The following is a 20,782-nucleotide window of genomic DNA, read 5'->3' as shown; positions in this document are numbered from 1 at the left end:
CTAATAAAAATCTGATATTTAAAACACAACACCCATTTTAGTACAATTAATCATATTTAATATCTACAGTATGACATGTCAAAATCATATAAATCCTTTTTACAGCAAAAACCTTGCCTGATGAAACCATCTTCTAATAACCTTACTGACATGCACGGTTAATCTTGAATCTTCAAAACGCTTCTCTTCTCCAGATCGTTCATCTCTTTAAGAATAAGCGCAACGTTGTATCGGAGTTCTTGGAACTTGGAAACAGGCACCTAGGGAGAAAAAACCCAGACATTTTTAAAAAGGTAGACTGGTAGAATGACGTTGCCATGAGCAGCATGCCATGTTCTCTTCACTCATTTACAACGTGGTAGCCACGGAACCAAAACAGCAAAGAAGTTGAGCCTCGTGCTTCAACGTCAACGTCCTTAGTTGTTGCGGAAATTGACCCACTATGCTGTTTTCTTTCTGCATCTAGGTCATATTGCTGAGTCTACCTTTAAAATTACCCAATTGTATTGAAGGAAATATTATTATTAACACTATGAATGCTGATATCAAGCTCTGTCATACAAATGGACTATGGAATAAATGCAATGTCTGATTACTTGTTTGAACACAGTACAATATTTATGTTTGAGGGAAGTGTAAGATAAGATGTTGATAGTCTAAAAAAGATGTAGCTCATATTCTAGTCTAAACCATGTTGTACACAGTTGTATAAAGCAGGGACACACTGTTACATAGTAACCTACTTGCAACTGTGATAGGCCAACATATTTACAGGCTGAGTAATTACACACATCTTTACATGCATTAGACAAACTTAAATCAACCCTCACCCGAGTAAGCCAGTGAGGAGACGTGCATATGAAAGCCATAACCAGCAAGTTGTTTGTGTTTTTACCTCAAAGCGATGGGCCTTTCCATCTGAGAGCTTCATCTGCATTAAAATGGAGGGCTGCAAGGCACGAGCTAGGGAGCTTCCAAGAAAATAACAGACAATGTGATGCATGTATTATTAAATCAGAGCCTTCTAAGCAATACCGTTTGCTTTTTAAATTCTCACTACACAATGAAATGTGTTAACTATTTATCAAACCATTTATTGTACTACTATATAACGATACCACTGCATGCATTTTTTCTCAGTTTAATTCTCTGTTCAATTTCTCCATCAAAAAGTTGACCCTCCTATGTGATAGTGAACAAAGTATAGTGTACCTTGTTGATATGGCCACATCCACTCTCCATCTAAAATCCTTCAGGGAGGGTAATCGAGGCCCCTGCTGTGTAGCCACTGCCTCCAGTGCTGTTCGTCTGAAACCCCCCCCCCCAAGAGAAAGCAAGGGACAGTGAGCTGATCCACAATCACAGAGTGAGCACCACAGGGGTCTCTGTGCACAATAAACCCACCACTTAAGTGCTGGAAACCTGGATTTTAGTTTAAGACAAACCTTTTCATTAAGTTTGTCATTTCGTGCATTCGGAAAGTAAATAAACCCCTTGTTTTTTTTCAAAACTGTTACATTACAGCCTTATTAAAAAAATGATTTGATTGTCCCCCCCAGCAATCTATACCCAGTGGTGGAAAAAGTACCCAATAGTAGTCATACTTAAGTCAAAGTAAAGTTCCCTCTTAAGGATCTGCCCCCTTTTTGTTCTTTTTTTCTCCTCCAAAAATGACATACCCAAATCTAACTGCCTGTAGCTCAGGACCTGAAGCAAGGATATGCATATTCTTGATACCATTTGAAAAGAAACACTTTGAAGTTAGTGGAAATGTTCAATTAAAATGTAGGAGACCACCACATTAGATCTGGTGAAAGATAATAAAAAGGGGAATTCTTTTGTTTTTTTTGTTGTTGTTGTACCATCATCTTTGAAATGCAAGAGAAATGCCATAATGTATTACGCCAGCCCGAGCGCAGCCCGAGCGAATTTTGGCCACTAGATGGCAGCAGGCAGTGCATGTGCAAAGTTTTAGATCGATCCAATGAATCATTGCATTTCTGTTTAAAATGTTGTATCAAGACTGCCCAAATGTGCCTAATTGGTTTATTAATACATTTCCAAGTTCACAACTGTGCGCTCTCCTCGAACAATAGCATGGTATTCTTTCACTGGAACAGCTACTATAATTTGGACAGTGCAGTTAGATGAATCTTTCTGCCAATATCAGATATGTCTATGTCCTGGGAAATGTTCTTGTAACATACAACCTCAAGCTAATCACATTAGCCTACGTTAGCTCAACCCTCCCACGGGGGTCCCACTGATCCGGTATTAATAGAAAATTACTCAAGTAAAAGTCACCCACTAAAATACAACTTGAGTAAAAGTCTAAAAGTATTTGGTTTTAAATATACTTTTGTCTCAAATGTAATTGCTACAAAAAATAAAAAAATTCCATATATTACAGAATTTACTAATTAAGCATTTGTGTTTAGTGAGACCACCAGACCAGAGGCAGTCGGGATGGCCAGGGATGTTCTCTTAATAAGTGTGAGAATTTGACCATTTTCCTGTCTTGCTAAGCATAAACATTTTTTAAGTACTTTTGGGTCTTAGGGAGAATGTAAGGAGTAAAAAATACATTGTTTTCATATAAATAGTATAGTAAAAGTACCTATACCCCCCAAAAACAATTTAAGTAGTACTTTCAAGTATTTTTACCTAAGTACTTTAAACCACTGACAATACCACATAGTGACAAAGCAAAAACAGGCATTTAGGCATTTTTACAAACCAAACTTAAATATTACATTTATATAAGTCTTAAAGACCCTTTACTCAGTATTTTGTTAAAGCATCTTAGGCAGCTATAACAGTAGAGTCTTCTTGGGTATGACAACACGATTGTATTTGGAGAGTTTCTCCCATTCTTCTCAGCAGATCCTTTCAAGCTCTGTCTGGTTGGATGGGGAGTGATGTTCGATCGGGTTCAAGTCCCGGCTCTGGCTGGACCACTGCACTTTACTCCGTTCATCTTCCCACGATCCTGACTAGTCTCCCAGTCCTTGCCGCTGAAAAACAGCATGATGCTGCCACCACAGTGCTTCACTGTAGAGATGGTGCCTGCTTTCTTCCAGATGTGACACTTGGCCTTCAGGACAAAGAGTTCAATTTTGGTTTCATCAGACCAGAGAATATTGTTTCTCATGATCTGAGTCTTTACGTGCCTTTTGGAAAACTCCAAGCGGGCTGTCATGTGACTTTTACTGAGGAGTAGCTTCTACCTGGCCACTCTACCATAAAAGGCCTGATTGGTGGAGTGCTGCAGAGATGGTTGACCTTCTGGAAGTTTCTCCCATCTCCACAGAGGAACTCTGGAGCTCTGTCAGAGGGACCATCAGGTTCTTGGTCACCTCCCTGAACAAGGCCCTTCTCCCACAATTGCTCAGTTTGGCCGGGTGGCCAGCTCTAGGAAGTGTCTTGGTGGTTCCAAACTTCTTCCATTTAAGAATGATGGAGGCCACTGTGTTCTTCAGAACCTCCAATGCTGTAGAAATGTTTTGGTACCCATCCCCAGATCTCTGCCTCGACACGATCCTGTCTCGGACCGCTACGGATAATTCCTTCGACCTCGGGGCTTGGTTTTTGCTCTGACATGCACTGTCAACTGAGGGACCTTATATAGACAGGTGTGTGCCTTTCCAAATCATGTCCAATCAATTTAATTTAAATAAAAGGTGGACTCCAATTAAGTTGTGGAAACATTTCAAGGATGACCAATGGAAACATGATGCACCTGAGCTTAACTTCAAGTCTCATAGCAAAGGGTCTGAAAATGTACAGTACCAGTCAAAAGTTGACACACCTACTCATTCAAGGGTTTTTCTTTATTTGACTATTTTCTACATTGTAAAATAGTAAAGACATCAAAACTATGAAGTATAAATAATATCATGTAGTAACCAAAAAACGTTATTCAAAGTAGCGTCGCCTTGACGACAGCTTTGCACACTCTTGGCATTCTCTCAACCAGCTTCATGAGGACTACTTTACCAACAATCTTGAAAGGAGTTCCCACATATGCTGTATGCTGATCACTTGTTGGCTGCTTTTCCTTCACTCTGCAGTCTAACTCATCCCAAACCATCTCAATTGGGTTGAGGTTGGGTGATTGTGGAGGCCAGGTCATCTGAGGCAGCACTCCATCACTTTCCTTCTTGGTCAAATAGCCCTTACACAGTCTGGAGGTGTTTTGGGTCATTGTCCTGTTCAAAAACAAAATTATAGTCTCACTATGCGCAAACCAGATGGGATGGCATTTCGCTGCTGAATGCTGTGGTAGCCATGCTGGTTAACTGTGCCTTGAATTCAAAATAAATCACAAACAGTGTCACAAGCAAAGCAGCCCCACACCTCCTCCTCCATGTCCATTGCTCGTGCTTCTTGGCCCAAGCAAGTCTCTTCATATTATTATTATTGATGTCCTTTAGTAGTGGTTTGTTTGCAGCAATTCGACCATGAAGGCCTGATTCACAGTCTCCTCTGAACAGTTGATGTTGAGATGTCTGTTACTTGAACTCTGTGAAGCATTTATTTGGGCTACAGTCTGAGGTGCAGTTAAATCTAATGAACTTATTCTCTGCAGCAGAAGTAACTCTGGGTCTTCCTTTCCTGTGGCGGTCCTCATGAGAGCCAGTTTCATCATAGTGCTTTATGGTTTTTGTGACTGCACTTGACGAAACTTTCAAAGTTCTTGAAATGTTCCAGATTGACTGACCTTCACGTCTTAAAGTTCTTGCCATATAGGGCTATCTTCTGTATATCACCCCTACCTTGTCACAACACAACTGATTGGCTCAAACACATTAAGGAAAGAAATTCCACAAATTAACTTTTAACAAGGCACACCTGTTAATTGAAATGCATTCCAGGTGACTACCTCATGAAGCTGGTTAACAGAATGCCAAGAGTGTGCAAAGGCATCAAGGCAAAGCGTGGCTACTTTGAAGAATCTCAAATATAAAATATATTTTGATTTGTTTAACACTTTCTTGGTTACTACATGATTCCATGTGTTATTTCATAGTTTTGATGTCTTTACTATTATTTTACAATGTAGAAAATAGTACAAATAAAGAAACTGGAATGAGTAGTTGTCCAAACTTTTGACTGGTACTGTATGTAAATAAGCAAAAATGTCCATAAACCTGTTTCGCATTGTCATTATGGGGTATTGTGTTTAGATTGATGTGCAAAATGTTTTACTTTATACATTTTAGAATAAGTCTGTAACGTAACTAAATGTGGAAAAAGGGAAGGGGTCTGAATACTTACCGAATGCATTGTATAACAACAAAATGAATTGTGGGAATATAGGCTAATGTTAATCCATAACAAGTCAACATACCGATTGCCAAACACCACACTTGCAAAGTCTGTGATGAATTCCTCAGGTATCCTACAATGAAAGAATGGAATGTCAGCTGAAAACAATTCAAAACATGTCCAGATAATATTGACGGCACAGTATTAATAATTGCTTTGAATAATGTAGACTGCCAAGTGTAGTCAGTGTTTCATATTACGATAAATGCAACAAACAAAAAAACAACCTTTGGGTTAATTTACACAATGATATTTTGTAATAATGTGTGTATTCTCATATACCACCAGCTCCTTCTGTGATAGGCAATCCAAGATAAACAAATTATGGCTATTGTAGGGTTCCCCAACTGGCGGCCTTGTGGGACAAATTTGGCCCGCATGTGGTTTTATTTGGCCCCCTAAGTTATCTGAGCAAATAGACTGTAAAAACACCAGGAAATCAGCTTCAGGTGATTTTAATTTAGGAAATCTGTTTCCAAGCACTCCCACACAGTGACAGAATTGATCATATACAAATACGAGCAGGGTTTGAAATTATTATGTTTTGGTCAAATCTATTTGGGCTCCACGTGGACAATTTGCAGTCTACAATTTATTTGTAATTAGGCCCCTGACCATCCTTGGCTGAATCTAGTTGATTATCTCTGGCCTATTGTAAGCAGTTGTTCAATTCCTTGATACAGGCAAGATAAACTGATGCTTCACAGCTTTGAGATGTGATGAGGTGATACATGGAAGAAGCTACCTTAGTTCCCGTAGATCTTCTTTGAAGACCTAGAAGACATAAACAAAATATATTTTATTGTAGATGTTATGTAGGAGTCATGAAATCAGACGTCATCTAGAAATCCAATCTGACCATGGTCTATGAGTATGGTTTCAATACAACATAAACAATAACCAGTTCTTTACCTCTTGTTTTAACGATGATGTGGGGATACGTAATGCCTCTTTTAGGAGTCTGTACATTCCAGCCACAACATAACTCAACCGTTCTTCAGGGAGGGCAGCATTTTCCGCGATAGCCTTCATTGCTTCTCTGCAGTCCTTGCCCTCAATAGCACTCACCACCGCTGGGAATTGACACAAGAAAAGTGATGTCAAAATGGTTTGTGTGTGTGTGTGTGGACAAACGGAAGAGAAATTAAAACAAATTAATTTAACAATATACCAAAGTTAATGGCATGCAACGTAACAAACCTTTCAATATTTTTCTAAACATTTCTTGGTCTAAATCCTTCAGCTGTTTAGCCATGATTTCGATTTCTGATGGTATCCTTCCTCCCAAAAAACTTGAGTCTTTGGATGCACCAACCGCGACTTTGGCATGGCTTGACGACATTATACTTCATATATAGCTAAACTTTTTGAACAAACCTAAATGAGCGTAACCTCTTTTCAAATGATGATGTTTGAGTTGACTAGCTTGTCGGTTTATTTATTCCAGAAGATTTCTGTAATGGTAGATCACATGACATGCCTTCTTCTAATGGCGGTCTGCAAACAACCGTGCCTCTGCCGCCACCTACTGTAGTGGAGGGTGTGGTCAAGCATAGTTTACAGACTAGAATAAAATAAAACAAACAAACATACAAATAAAAATTAAACCCTCCTACCTAATCATGTACTCTCATAGCCTCTGACTAATAATCCCTTACACAAACTGTACATGTGACCTCCTCCTTTTCTTTCCTAGATTACTTTCCTTCTTTCCTCTCTCCCTTTCCTAATTTCCTTTCCTCCTTTCTTAGCTTCCCTTGGCAGCAGGTAACCTAGCATTACAGCATTGGGCCAGATGGTTCGAATACCCAAAGTGAGCAAGGCATTTAACCCTAATTTGCTACTATGGCTGACACTGTAAAAAAACACATTTCCCTGCACATATCTGATGTGCGCTCTTCCGGCGCCGACAGAGATGGCCGCCTCGCTTCGCGTTCCTAGGAAACTATGCAGTTTTTTGTTTTTTTTTACGTGTTATTTCTTACATTAGTACCCCAGGTCATCTTAGGTTTCATTACACACAGTCGAGAAGAACTACTGAATATAAGATCAGCGTCAACTTACCATCAGTACGACCAAGAATATGTTTTTCGCGACGCGGATCCTGTGTTCTGCCTTACAAACAGGACAACGGAGTGGATCCTATGCAGCGACCCAAAAAAACGACTCCGAAAGAGAGGGAAACGAGGCGGTCTTCTGGTCAGACTCCGGAGACGGGCACGCCGTGCACCACTCCCTAGCATTCTCCTTGCCAATGTCCAGTCTCTTGACAACAAGGTTGATGAAATCCGAGCAAGGGTAGCATTCCAGAGGGACATCAGAGACTGTAACGTTCTTTGTTTCACGGAAACATGGCTCACTGGAGAGACGCTATCCGAAGCGGTGCAGCCAACGGGTTTCTCCACGCATCGCGCCGACAGAAACAAACATCTTTCTGGTAAGAAGAGGGGCGGGGGCGTATGCCTTATGGCCAACGTGACATGGTGTGATGAAAGAAACATACAGGAACTCAAATCCTTCTGTTCACCTGATTTAGAATTCCTCACAATCAAATGTAGACCGCATTATCTACCAAGAGAATTCTCTTCGATTATAATCACAGCCGTATATATCCCCCCAAGCAGACACATCGATGGCTCTGAACGAACTTTATTTAACTCTCTGCAAACTGGAAACGATTTATCCGGAGGCTGCATTCATTGTAGCTGGGGATTTTAACAAGGCTAATCTGAAAACAAGACTCCCTAAATTTTATCAGCATATCGATTGCGCAACCAGGGGTGGAAAGACCTTGGATCATTGTTACTCTAACTTCCGCGACGCATATAAGGCCCTGCCCTGCCCCCCTTTCGGAAAAGCTGACCACGACTCCATTTTGTTGATCCCTGCCTACAGACAGAAACTAAAACAAGAGGCTCCCACGCTGAGGTCTGTCCAACGCTGGTCCGACCAAGCTGACTCCACACTCCAAGACTGCTTCCATCACGTGGACTGGGACATGTTTCGTATTGCGTCAGATAACAATATTGACGAATACGCTGATTCGGTGTGCGAGTTCATTAGAACGTGCGTTGAAGATGTCGTTCCCATAGCAACGATTAAAACATTCCCAAACCAGAAACCGTGGATTGATGGCAGCATTCGTGTGAAACTGAAAGCGCGAACCACTGCTTTTAATCAGGGCAAGGTGTCTGGTAACATGACCGAATACAAACAGTGCAGCTATTCCCTCCGCAAGGCTATCAAACAAGCTAAGCGCCAGTACAGAGACAAAGTAGAATCTCAATTCAACGGCTCAGACACAAGAGGCATGTGGCAGGGTCTACAGTCAATCACGGACTACAGGAAGAAATCCAGCCCAGTCACGGACCAGGATGTCTTGCTCCCAGGCAGACTAAATAACTTTTTACCTGCTTTGAGGACAATACAGTGCCACTGACTTGGCCTGCAACGAAAACATGCGGTCTCTCCTTCACTGCAGCCGAGGTGAGTAAGACATTTAAACGTGTTAACCCTCGCAAGGCTGCAGGCCCAGACGGCATCCCCAGCCGCGCCCTCAGAGCATGCGCAGACCAGCTGGCCGGTGTGTTTACGGACATATTCAATCAATCCCTATACCAGTCTGCTGTTCCCACATGCTTCAAGAGGGCCACCATTGTTCCTGTTCCCAAGAAAGCTAAGGTAACTGAGCTAAACGACTACCGCCCCGTAGCACTCACATCCGTCATCATGAAGTGCTTTGAGAGACTAGTCAAGGACCATATCACCTCCACCCTACCTGACACCCTAGACCCACTCCAATTTGCTTACCGCCCAAATAGGTCCACAGACGATGCAATCTCAACCACACTGCCCTAACCCATCTGGACAAGAGGAATACCTATGTGAGAATGCTGTTCATCGACTACAGCTCGGCATTCAACACCATAGTACCCTCCAAGCTCGTCATCAAGCTCGAGACCCTGGGTCTCGACCCCGCACTGTGCAACTGGGTACTGGACTTCCTGACGGGCCGCCCCCAGGTGGTGAGGGTAGGCAACAACATCTCCTCCCCGCTGATCCTCAACACTGGGGCCCCACAAGGGTGCGTTCTGAGCCCTCTCCTGTACTCCCTGTTCACCCACGACTGCGTGGCCACGCACGCCTCCAACTCAATCATCAAGTTTGCCGACGACACAACAGTGGTAGGCTTGATTACCAACAACGACGAGACGGCCTACAGGGAGGAGGTGAGGGCCCTCGGAGTGTGGTGTCAGGAAAATAACCTCACACTCAACGTCAACAAAACTAAGGAGATGATTGTGGACTTCAGGAAACAGCAGAGGGAACACCCCCCTATCCACATCGATGGAACAGTAGTGGAGAGGGTAGCAAGTTTTAAGTTCCTCGGCATACACATCACAGACAAACTGAATTGGTCCACTCACACGGACAGCATCGTGAGGAAGGCGCAGCAGCGCCTCTTCAACCTCAGGAGGCTGAAGAAATTCGGCTTGTCACCAAAAGCACTCACAAACTTTTACAGATGCACAATCGAGAGCATCCTGGCGGGCTGTATCACCGCCTGGTATGGCAACTGCACCGCCCTCAACCGTAAGGCTCTCCAGAGGGTAGTGAGGTCTGCACAACGCATCACCGGGGGCAAACTACCTGCCCTCCAGGGCACCTCCACCACCCAATGCTACAGGAAGGCCATAAAGATCATCAAGGACATCAACCAACCGAGCCACTGCCTGTTCACCCCGCTGTCATCCAGAAGGCGAGGTCAGTACAGGTGCATCAAAGCTGGGACCGAGAGACTGAAAAACAGCTTCTATCTCAAGGCCATCAGACTGTTAAACAGCCACCACTAACATTGAGTGGCTGCTGCCAACACACTGTCAATGACACTGACTCAACTCCAGCCACTTTAATAATGGGAATTGATGGGAAATGATGTAAATATATCACTAGCCACTTTAAACAATGCCACTTTAAACAATGCTACCTTATATAATGTTACTTACCCTACATTATTCATCTCATATGCATACGTATATACTGTACTCTATATCATCGACTGCATCCTTATGTAATACATGTATAACTAGCCACTTTAACTATGCCACTTTGTTTACATACTCATCTCATATGTATTGTGTTATTGACTTGTTAATTGTTTATTCCATGTGTAACTCTGTGTTGTCTGCTCACACTGCTATGCTTTATCTTGGCCAGTTTGCAGTTGTAAATGAGAACTTGTTCTCAACTAGCCTACCTGGTTAAATAAAGGTGAAATAAATCAAAATAAAAAATATACTGTACTCGATACCATCTACTGCATCTTGCCTATCCTGCTCTGTACCATCACTCATTCATATATCCTTATGTACATATTCTTTATCCCCTTACTCTGTGTATAAGACAGTAGTTTTTTGGAATTGTTAGTTAGATTACTTGTTGGTTATTACTGCATTGTCGGAACTAGAAGCACAAGCATTTCGCTACACTCGCATTAACATCTGCTAACCATGTGTATGTGACAAATAAAATTTGATTTGACAATAAAACATCTTTATAAAAAAAATCCTTCCTGACTTCCTTTCCTCCGTTTTATTCCCTAGATACTTGCACTCCTTTTCTAGCTCCCTATATTTTCCTCCTGTCTAGCTTCCTTTCCTCTTCCCCTAACTTGCTTGATTTTCCCCCTTTCCTAGTTAGGAAAAAAGTGAAAGAAATTGAGATAGGGGAGGAGGAGAGGAAAGGGAGGTAGGGAAAGAAAGGAAGCTTGGCAAGGATGAAAGGAAGCTAGGAAAATATGAATAGAAAGGAAACCAGGAAAGGAAAGGAATCTACAAAATGAAAGGAGTTCACCTGTATGTGGTAGGGGTTAAACATGGTCAGTAGATGGCGATAGTAATAAAATAAAAATAATACAAATATTCGTCACGTTCACATATTTAAATCAGACCAAATCAAATCAAATTGTATTTGTCACATACGCTTGTTAATTAGCAGATGTTATTGCGGGTGTAGCAAAATGCTTATTGGTTTTAGTGACAGGTGGGTTTTAGTAACAGGCTAGCTCTGTTTTATTTTTTTTTACAGAAAAGTAGTTTGATTTAGTTTTTAATTTATTTTGTAGTTTGTTCCGTTTTTCATATTTCTATAGGGGATTTTAGAACTACTTCATATAAGGTCAGTGCTCCATGTAGGCTTACCCTGGTGTGACGTTTTGATGACTACCCAAATCTCTCTCAGACAATGTCAATTTGATCAATATATTCACCCCTCCTCCTCAAATGCAATGCTAATTAGCAGCTAATGAGGCTATCATACAGAACTACACATCCTTTCACTAGCTTTGAAGTAATCGCTCAATGTGCAGGCTGGGAAAAACCTCCACATTTCTCCATGCAAACTCTCATTGACAAGTAACAAGTAACCTAGCAAGTAGAAATTATAGCCTTTTTAGTTTCTCGTGTAAATAATTGATGTGTTTTTCTCGTGTGTATTCTTGTTTAGCATTTTGAAAATGACTTAACTAGCTACTTTATTTTTGTAATTATCATTATTTTAATTGTTTTATTTCACCTTTATTTAACCAGGTAGGCTAGTTGAGAACAAGTTCTCATTTACAATTGTGACCTGGCCAAGATAAAGCAAAGCAGTTCGACACAAACAACAACACAGAGTTACACATGGAGTAAAACAAACATACAGTCAATAATACAGTAGAAAAATAAGTCTATATACAATGTGAGCAAATGAGGTGAGATAAGGGAGGTAAAGGCAAAAAAGGCTATGGTGGCGAAGTAAATACAATATAGCAAGTTAAAAAAAATGTGTATGAACTACGTGGAATATTTGTGAACCATTGGCTTCCCTGAAAACAGGTACTGACAGGAGGCTTAATGAGAATGCTAATTGGAATAAAACCTCAAGGTAAGAACTGATTTGTGTGAAACTATTTACAAGATATGCAGTGCCAACTCTGGGAGCATGTGGTCCTTGAAAACTCCTCTAGTCCAGCAATATGAGTCTGCCAGAGGTCATCACTTTGGATGGGAATGGTGATGGAGGCTTTGGTGGCCCACACAACAAAGAAGCAAGTGTCCCTTCCAGTGATGTGGAGCTGCCCATGGACCTGGTGCCAGTGTAACAGTACTCGTCTTGCGTTGTGTACAATCAGTCATCGACACGGAACTCCAACATGTAGCACCAGTCATGTAGCTGTATTCTGTTAGGAACGGCACAAAATTGCACGTCTCACCATCCAACTCTGCACTCACGCACGCTGGTTTGGTGCTTGTTCACTGGGCTAGTTACCAAAAGAATACAATTACAATATACAATATAATATCTTTAACAATGTACCTGTTAGTAACGGCACAAAATTGCACGTCTCACCATCCAACTCTGCACTCACGCACTGTACAAAATATATGAACACCCCCACCAGACACAGTAAGTTGCTAGCTAGTACTGGCGGGAATTCTTCACAACAAAATGCACAACAAATATTCTCCAAAAACCGCTGCATCTTATGTGTGATGTTCGAATAACATCTACAAACAATTTGATATAAATTGTACATTTAAATCATCACTTGAGAGTATAAAAATCACTTTTGATGTACAGTGCTTGGCAACCACCAACTTACCGCTGGTTTGGTGCTTGTTCACTGGGACGATTCTAACTGGAACATCCCCCCTCGTAAGCAAACTACGCAAACCAGCCAATAAGATGCCATGTTGAGTAGGTGAAGGCAAGACAAACTCAAACCAAAAAACCCATTGGCTTAACAATAAAGTGGCAAGGGGAATCACCAATATAACCCTGTTACACCAGTAAGGAGGGCCTTCAGAGACTGTAAGACCCTCCTTGAAGACCCTCTCTCCTGGATATAGAAATCCTTCGACTTCACTGCCTTTTAGCAATTAAAAAAAACGTTTTCTAACCTTTATTTAACTAGGCAAGTCAGTTAAGAACAAATTCTTATTTTCAATGACGGTCTAGGAACAGTGGGTTAACTGCCTTGTATTTCTATTAGTCAAAGGGGTCCAACTCAGTCTCTCATTAAGTATGGATCAGGGGTTCAAACAAACTAGGAGGTGGGCAGAGCCAAGCACGAGCTAGCGAGAGCCTATTGGCGCGTTCTAGCATTCAATTGCATATTTCCGTTAGGACACGCCCACTCTGAAGTGCGCAATAACGCAATTAGCCTTTGCACTCTAAACAACGTATTTTGGCAAAGGGTAAAGTCTACAAAACTTAGTCCACTATGTCCGTAATAGTTTTATAGTTTGGATAACAGAAAGTTGTATTGAGATTAAATGTTGCATCGATGAGAACATTTTCAGACTGTCGGCTAAAATCTATCTAATTTCATCTTCTCCCACTGCCGACCTCTTTGCTTCCTCTGGAAACGCCAAGTGGATGCTCCAGATTTATACATTCGGCGAAATAGAACAATGAAACAGATATCTGTCCTTCTAGTAGTCTTTTCCATGACATGCCATCTTACTTCCTATTTTCACTTGCAAGGGGGCGCAGTCGTTTTCAAAGCGTCGAATTGACGTGTGTGATTGCGGAGTTGCGTAGTGTTTGCAAATGGAGGAGGAAATAACTGTTTTTCTCTGAACAACTGCAGGTTTGTTGTTTGGTGAACTTCTTTCGACCAGTCCAGGTCTTCCGTGGCAAATAATGTTGGGCATATTATTAGCGAGTTGATTATTATATCGAACAAGCCAGCTAATGTTAACTCTCTGCCTTTTCGATTTCGCGGAGGATTTAGCTAGCGAGGCCTCGTTGTTTGCCTTCAAAATGATGTATTTTTCTCCCAAAATAACTAGCTAGCTAGATCATTAGCATGTAACATGTTAACATTTGAAATTGACAAGTTATCCATCTACTGTACCTTGTTAGTTAACTGACTCTAACTCGGAAGCTTGCTGGGGACGCTAGCTAACTAGGTAGTTAGCCGGTGTTAGCAATGTTTTGTTAACAGACCGCTAGTCGCTACGCTGCCAGTTAATTTGTGTTGCCAGCCAATCTCAGATACACTATGCACAAAAAAATGTGTCTACCGCTTCAAATGAGTGGATTCGGAAATTTCAGCCACACCCGTTGCTGACAGGTGTATAAAGTCGAGCACACAGCCATGCAACCTCTATAGACAAACATTGGCAGTAAAATGGTCTTACTGAAAATCTCAGTGACTTTAAATGTGACACCTTTCCAACAAGTCAGTTTGTCGAATTGCTGCCCTGTCAACTGTAAGTGCTGTTATTGTGAAGTGGCAACATCTAGGAGCAACAATGGCTCATCAGAGAAGTGGTAGGTCACACAAGCTCACAGAACGGGATCGCTGATGCTTGTAAGTGAGTAAAAATCGCCTGTTGCAACAGTCACAATAACTGTTCATTGGGGGCTTCATGAAATGTGTTTCCATGGCTGAGCACTGCTGGAGTGGTGTAAACTCACCGCTAATGGACTCTGGAGCAGTGGAAATGTGTTCTCTGGAATGATGAAACACGCTTCACTATCTGGCAGTCTGACGGATCTGGGTTTGGTCGAATGCCGGTAGAACACTACCTGCCTTTGTGGAGGAGGAATGATGAGTCTTGGGCTGTTTTTCATGCTTTGGGCTTGGCCCTTTTGTTCCTTTGAAGGGAATCTTAATGCTACAGCATACTACAACTTGGGGAATCAAGTCTCCACAGCAATGCTCCAACATCTAGTGGAAAGTTTTCCCAGAAGAGTGGAGGCTGTTATCACAACAAAGGGGGGACCCACTCCATATTAAGTCCCATGATTTTGGAATGAGATGTTTGATGAGCAGGTGTCCACATAGTTTTGGTCATGTAGTGTAGGTAGGTAGCTAATCTGCTTAATTATCCAAGTGGAAAGAGCCTTGTTTAACATTTCCCTGGCTAGCTAGCTACCTATAAAACATTTTCTAACTACACTTATTTCCCACTGTTTTTCTCAGGTGGAGAAAACGAAAATGTCTGAGGCTCTTTATGAAAAGTTCCTCTCTCCAGAGGAGCCCTTTCCACGGCTTCTGTCTCAGCGAGGGAACATCAGTGAGACGGGCACATTGGATGTCAGTGACTTTGGCTGTCAGTTATCCTCTTGTCACCGGACAGACCAACTGCGCCGCTTACATAGTAACAGGTAAGGCTGATGGCTAGCTACCTGTTTTTGACTTGCATTCCACTTTTTAATGCAAGACGGTAGTGGAACAGGCTAAACTAGCCACACCAAAATGTTGCTTTTGTTGACTGTTTTCAGATGGAACCTGACGTCTTGTGGAACCAGTGTGGCCAGCTCTGAATGCAGTGAGGAGCTGTTCTCCTCCGTCTCTGTGGGGGACCAGGAGGACTGCTACTCCCTTTTGGATGACCAGGAGTTCACCTCCTTTGACCTGTTCCCGGAGGGCAGCGTCTGCAGCGACGTGTCTTCCTCTATCAGCACTTACTGGGACTGGTCAGACAGCGAATTTGAGTGGCAGGTATGTGCCCCCCAATGTGATAACTTGACAAAAATATTTATGTTATGTTGGTAGTTGTTCCATTTGGGTTAATGTTTTTTGTTTATCCACAGTTGCCTGGAAGTGACATAACCAGTGGAAGTGATGTACTCTCTGACATCATACCCAGTGTTCCGAGCTCCCCATGCCTCTCCTCCAAGAGAAAGACCAAACCACATAGAAATCTGGATGAGCTCCCTTGGAGTGCTATGACCAATGATGAACAGGTATGGAGACCAGCTCTCAAATTCACAATGCCAGAATTGTAAAGCAGTGGTTGCAGATGTTATAGGCTTTGTCTCTCTGTCAGGTGGAATATATTGAATATCTAAGCAGAAAGGTCAGCACAGAGATGGGGCTACGAGAGCAGTTGGACATCATCAAGATCATTGACCCGTGTGCACAGATATCCCCCACAGACAGCGAGTTCATCATTGAGCTCAACTGCCTGACGGATGAGAAACTGAAACAGGTGAGTGAATAGCAAATATGGTACACACTTTTTTTTAAATATTGGATTGTGACACTGTGCAGTGTATTCACATCTAAAGAAATAGTACAACTTTTCAGATGTAAGTTGAACCTGAAGCTTTAACATTCCTATCCTCCAGGTGAGGAACTACATCCGGGAGCACAGTCCGCGGCAGCGCCCCAGCAGCACCCGAGACAGCTGGAAGAGGAGTGGCCACAGCAGTGCTAGCACTAGTGGGGTGAGCAGCAGTAATGCTAGCTTGGTCAGCAGTGCCAGCAGCTCCACCGGATCCACAGGCTCCACCGGCAACTCCACGTCCAACTGCAGCACAGCTAACATCAGCCGTGCCCACAGCGACGGGAACCTGTCCAGTGCAGCTGAACGCATCCGGGACTCCAAGGTAAGGCAGGGACTTCACTCTGACTGTTGAAGTTCACTATGGCTTTTGAATAGCTCCTCAAGTTTTCCATACCTACAGATTAAACCGCTACTAAAATTGAAATTGCAATTTGACTGAAATCAACAACATACAGTGCCTTGAAGGATGATCTTTGGAAACAGGATGCACCTGAGCTTTAAATAAAAACAGACAGAAGTAGGTATCCTCCCTAGAAAAATGGACCAATGATTTGGACATCTCCCTCGACAGGGAAGCTCAGAGGAGAGGAAAGTATCTACCAGCGCCAACAGCATCTTGCGTAATTAAAAACCAAATTTTATCTAGTATTACGCAGTATTTTATGTTTTGCTAGCTTAATCTCCCTCAAATAGGTTTTAAATAAAGAGATGAGTATTTAGATTAAGTAATCTTCCTTCCCTCTTCTTCCTGTAATTTATTGCCTGGTTGAGTTGTTAGCTTAAAAATGCTAAACTGTGCTAGCATACTAGCTACTAACCCACGGATGGGAGGCATAGACAAGTGGAAAAATAAACCAACACTGAAACGGAGGATGTTGACAAGGTAGGGGGAGACCTGTATTTTGAAAAAACACAAGGAACGAACGTTCACTTGGGAGGCTACAGTGAGGTTCAAAAGTATTTGGACAGTTTGTTTTAGCTCTCCACCAGCACTTTGGCTTTGAAATGATACAATGACTGAGGTTACATTCATGTAGAAGTGTTTAGAAGCATATTCTGAAAAGATCCTCAGATTAAAGCTGACACTGTTTACACTTTAACCTCATAGTCATTTAAAATCCAAGGTGCTGGAGTACAAAGCCAAAACAAACATATGTCACTGTCCAAATACTTTGGGACATCAATGTATGTATTCCTCCTTGCATTATTATTGCAATCACTTCCATATGGCGTCAATGTGGTGCGCGTTACTCTACATGAGGTATTCAAATGGGTTTCTATTTGATATGTACACACTCCTACAGTTTTGCACAGTGATAACAGGGAAATATTCTCAATATGTAGGTGACCTACTGTCGGATGAAGTGACCAGATATAATGGAAAATGGACCTCCTGCCTCAAGTGAAAAACATTACCCTACATTTGAGTCATGGAACCTGTAGCCTGAGCCTTTGTTTTGCACTGCTTGGTGTGCTGTCTGTTCTCTTGTGTGTGTGTGTGCTTGGTGTGCCACTGCCACACATTGCTTATCTTCTTGTCCTATTTGTGTTGGAAGAAACGCTCTAAGCAGAGGAAACTGCAGCAGAAAGCCCTGCGTAAGAGACAGCTGAAGGAACAGAGACAGGCCCGCAAGGAGAGGCTGAGTGGCCTGTTCCTCAATGAAGAGGTGCTGTCACTCAAAGTCACCGAGGAGGAGGACCATGGAGAAGATGTGGTGGACGTCTTCATGTGACAAGAATGAATGAGTCAGTGTTCCCTCTAAGCCTCACAATAACGTCCTCCGCTAACATCACAGCTGGTCCCACATCCTAGAGCCCCATTCACATTGAAGCAAAGCTGCCCTATTGGGACCATTCTTGAGTTCTAGTTTATATCCTTAGAATTGGACACCTGCACAGAATTATTATTTTTAAATGAAGCACCTTGTTTTGAAGAATCTAGTTCTTTTTTTTGTTCTTTAAAAAAAAAAGTTTGATTGTCATTAATCTATAAACATTGGTAGTATGATCCTGCTGAGGCAAAGCACTGAGCACTAATATTGAATGAGTATTCAAGTAAAACTACCAAATGTATCTTAAGATGAGGTTTAACTTCCTAATTCTGTGGTTCATTTAATGTTGAAGGCATAGATGGAACACTGAGTCACTGCATGGGAAGTTGTAACTCAATGGCAACAGTGATAAGTGCTTAAAAAACGCTTTTAAAAAAAATAATATTTTTTTATAAATGCGGTTAATCATAAAGAACAGTTTTTGCATCAAGTCTTCCCTTTAAGTTAAAATATGAAGGCTTACACATTCATAAATGCAACATGGTAACACAGTGTTCACCGCTAACAAATCTTTAGTTTTTTTCTTGTGTTTTGCGCATGGGGGCTAGGGTTGAGCATGACGTGTAAAATAATGCAGATATCCATTGCATTGCACACAGGAGATATTTTTATGTTGCCGAATGACATGAAACTTCAGTATGACTGTATTGTCTTTGAATGGGAAGGTATTTCATGATGTCTTGGCTTACTCTCCTTGGCTACTGATCCTGTCCTGTAGAACTCATTACTCTTTCAACTTCAACAGTTAACACTAACTGCTGTACATTAGAACATGTATTTACCTGAAGAAGCTTTACTTCGCTTTGTCTTTTCCCTGTATAAAGTTACGCATTAAAGTAATTCTGAAAACAATATAATAGATCAACTAGATATTGTGAGTAGATCTTTATTTTGAATGAAAGTGATGAATTGTAATAAAACAACTATCTCTGTGTATATTGTACCATTCATTCTAGGGAGGAAAGCTCAACGGACCAAGATGGGACGTTTTCGTTGGTTCTTTTTTGGAAGTCCAATTATAAATTGTATATACCACAACCATGTATTACTGACCTGACTGAGGTGTTGGAAATAGTGTTGCAGAACAGACGCAAACCAGAACTGTTTCTGTGTGATGTACTCAATAGTAATGTAACGCATAATGAGAAATAAATTGACATTGACGCATCATATTTTCCTTGACGTTTCTTTTCATTTTCATTAGAGAAATATATCCATGGATAAATTACTTCTTGATTGGCTTATGCAATGCAAATTGCAATGTCCAATATTTGTTACAATGGCAATTTACAGAATCTCAGACAAATTAGAATTACACCTCAATATAAATGTATTCACAAAAGACATGCTAAATTTAAGCAATAAGGCACCAGGAGGTGTGGTATATGGCCAATATACCACGGTTAAGGACTGTTCTTATGCGCAACGCGGAGTGCATGGATACAGACCTTAGCCGTGGTATATCGGCCATATACTACAAACACCCAAGGTGACTTATTGCCATTATAAACTGGTTACCGACGTAATTACAACAGTAAAAATAAATGTTTTGTCATACCTGTGGTATATGGTCTGATATACCGTGGCTGTCAGCCAATCAGCATTCTGGGCTCAAACCCCCCAGTTTATAAATGACTATTGCACATTTCATTTTACTAGCCTATACTTAGTCATTACATGAACTGGTTTCTTCTGGGGCTGACATTTCTTAAGACTAATATACTGTATGTCATTGTGTAACAGCTTGCAATGGCTAAGGCGTTCATCATTTGAGCTTCATTGCAGATCAGTTTCCTCTGTCATAGACTGAAGGTCAATAGGTAATGCATTAGAAGAAATACATTATAGGTTTAAACTGACACAACCCTTCTAAAGGGGAAGATAGTGTGTGAATGAAAGCAATGAAATTGATCTGTGATTAATCAGTGTGTTAGTGACTCCTCACTGTCCAGGGTACATTAGAAATGTGTTTGCTTAGCTCCATTAGCGTTATCTGGAAGAGATACAAGCACATACTCAGCTAGACTGTAATGGTGATGGAGGTGCCATATCATATTGATTGGATCCTAAAAAAAATGTCTATTCCACTTCCACTACCTAAAAACAGTGGATGCTAAATGATCTGATTAAACTTAGCTTGATACGATGTTAATCAAGGGAGTAATAGTTCATGTAGCCTATCTGAATTTAGAGACCTATTTCCCTGAAATTGATGTCTGAAACTCAATCAAATCTGGTTATTTTTGTCTGCAATTGGAATAAGGTATAGCAAGTATATCTATCACTCCAGTGTTTAATTGCTAAATTGTCATTATTTCGCCACTATGGCCTATTTATTGCCTTACCTCCCTAATCTTACTACATTTGCACACACTGTATATCGATTTCTTTCTTTTGTGTTATTGCCTGTACGCTTGTTTATTCCATGTGTAACTCTGTGTTGTTTGTGTCGCACTGCTTTGCTTTATCTTGGACAGGTCGCAGTTGTAAATGAGAACTTGTTCTCAACTTGCCTTCCTGGTTAAATAAAGGTGAAATAAAAAAACTAAAAAAGAGGAA

At 41.4% G+C, this 20,782-nt stretch overlaps 2 protein-coding genes across 3 annotated transcripts; one reads left to right on the top strand and one right to left on the bottom strand.

Moving 5' to 3' along the window:
- Positions 1 to 41: 41 nt before the first annotated feature.
- On the bottom strand, positions 42 to 6,821 carry commd5 (COMM domain containing 5). The gene is made up of 7 exons (XM_024428968.2): positions 6,529 to 6,821; positions 6,241 to 6,401; positions 6,074 to 6,102; positions 5,351 to 5,401; positions 1,213 to 1,308; positions 896 to 971; positions 42 to 260 (listed from the first exon to the last, which is right to left on the bottom strand). The coding sequence occupies exons 1-7, from the start codon at positions 6,668 to 6,670 to the stop codon at positions 159 to 161; spliced, it is 657 nt and encodes a 218-aa protein (XP_024284736.1). The 5' UTR covers positions 6,671 to 6,821; the 3' UTR covers positions 42 to 158.
- A 6,765-nt stretch (positions 6,822 to 13,586) lies between these two features.
- Positions 13,587 to 19,395, top strand: fam199x (family with sequence similarity 199, X-linked). 2 transcript variants are annotated; one of them, XM_024428970.2, is made up of 8 exons: positions 13,587 to 13,960; positions 15,302 to 15,486; positions 15,604 to 15,823; positions 15,916 to 16,068; positions 16,152 to 16,313; positions 16,453 to 16,713; positions 17,948 to 18,137; positions 19,180 to 19,395. In XM_024428970.2, the coding sequence occupies exons 2-7, from the start codon at positions 15,317 to 15,319 to the stop codon at positions 18,122 to 18,124; spliced, it is 1,143 nt and encodes a 380-aa protein (XP_024284738.1). In that variant the 5' UTR covers positions 13,587 to 13,960; positions 15,302 to 15,316; the 3' UTR covers positions 18,125 to 18,137; positions 19,180 to 19,395. The 2 variants fall into 2 exon arrangements, with proteins under 2 accessions (XP_024284738.1, XP_024284737.1); XM_024428969.2 differs by having other exon boundaries at positions 13,588 to 13,960; positions 17,948 to 19,395.
- Positions 19,396 to 20,782: the final 1,387 nt, after the last annotated feature.

This window comes from Oncorhynchus tshawytscha, linkage group LG08, assembly GCF_018296145.1.
Source record: "Oncorhynchus tshawytscha isolate Ot180627B linkage group LG08, Otsh_v2.0, whole genome shotgun sequence".
Taxonomy (NCBI): Eukaryota; Metazoa; Chordata; class Actinopteri; order Salmoniformes; family Salmonidae; genus Oncorhynchus; species Oncorhynchus tshawytscha.
This window is presented reverse-complemented; position numbering and strand designations above follow the sequence as displayed.

Excerpts from the sequence above, each read along its gene's own strand:
- commd5 (XM_024428968.2), bottom strand. The coding sequence starts at position 6,670 with ATGTCGTCAAGCCATGCCAAAGTCGCGGTTGGTGCATCCAAAGACTCA. Across the intron at positions 6,103-6,240 it reads CATCATCGTTAAAACAAGAG|GTCTTCAAAGAAGATCTACG; the intron begins GTAAAGAACTGG and ends TATGTCTTCTAG. Across the intron at positions 1,309-5,350 it reads AGTGTGGTGTTTGGCAATCG|ACGAACAGCACTGGAGGCAG; the intron begins GTATGTTGACTT and ends GGGGGGTTTCAG.
- fam199x (XM_024428970.2), top strand. The coding sequence starts at position 15,317 with ATGTCTGAGGCTCTTTATGAAAAGTTCCTCTCTCCAGAGGAGCCCTTT. Across the intron at positions 16,069-16,151 it reads CTATGACCAATGATGAACAG|GTGGAATATATTGAATATCT; the intron begins GTATGGAGACCA and ends TCTCTCTGTCAG. Across the intron at positions 16,714-17,947 it reads AACGCATCCGGGACTCCAAG|AAACGCTCTAAGCAGAGGAA; the intron begins GTAAGGCAGGGA and ends TTGTGTTGGAAG.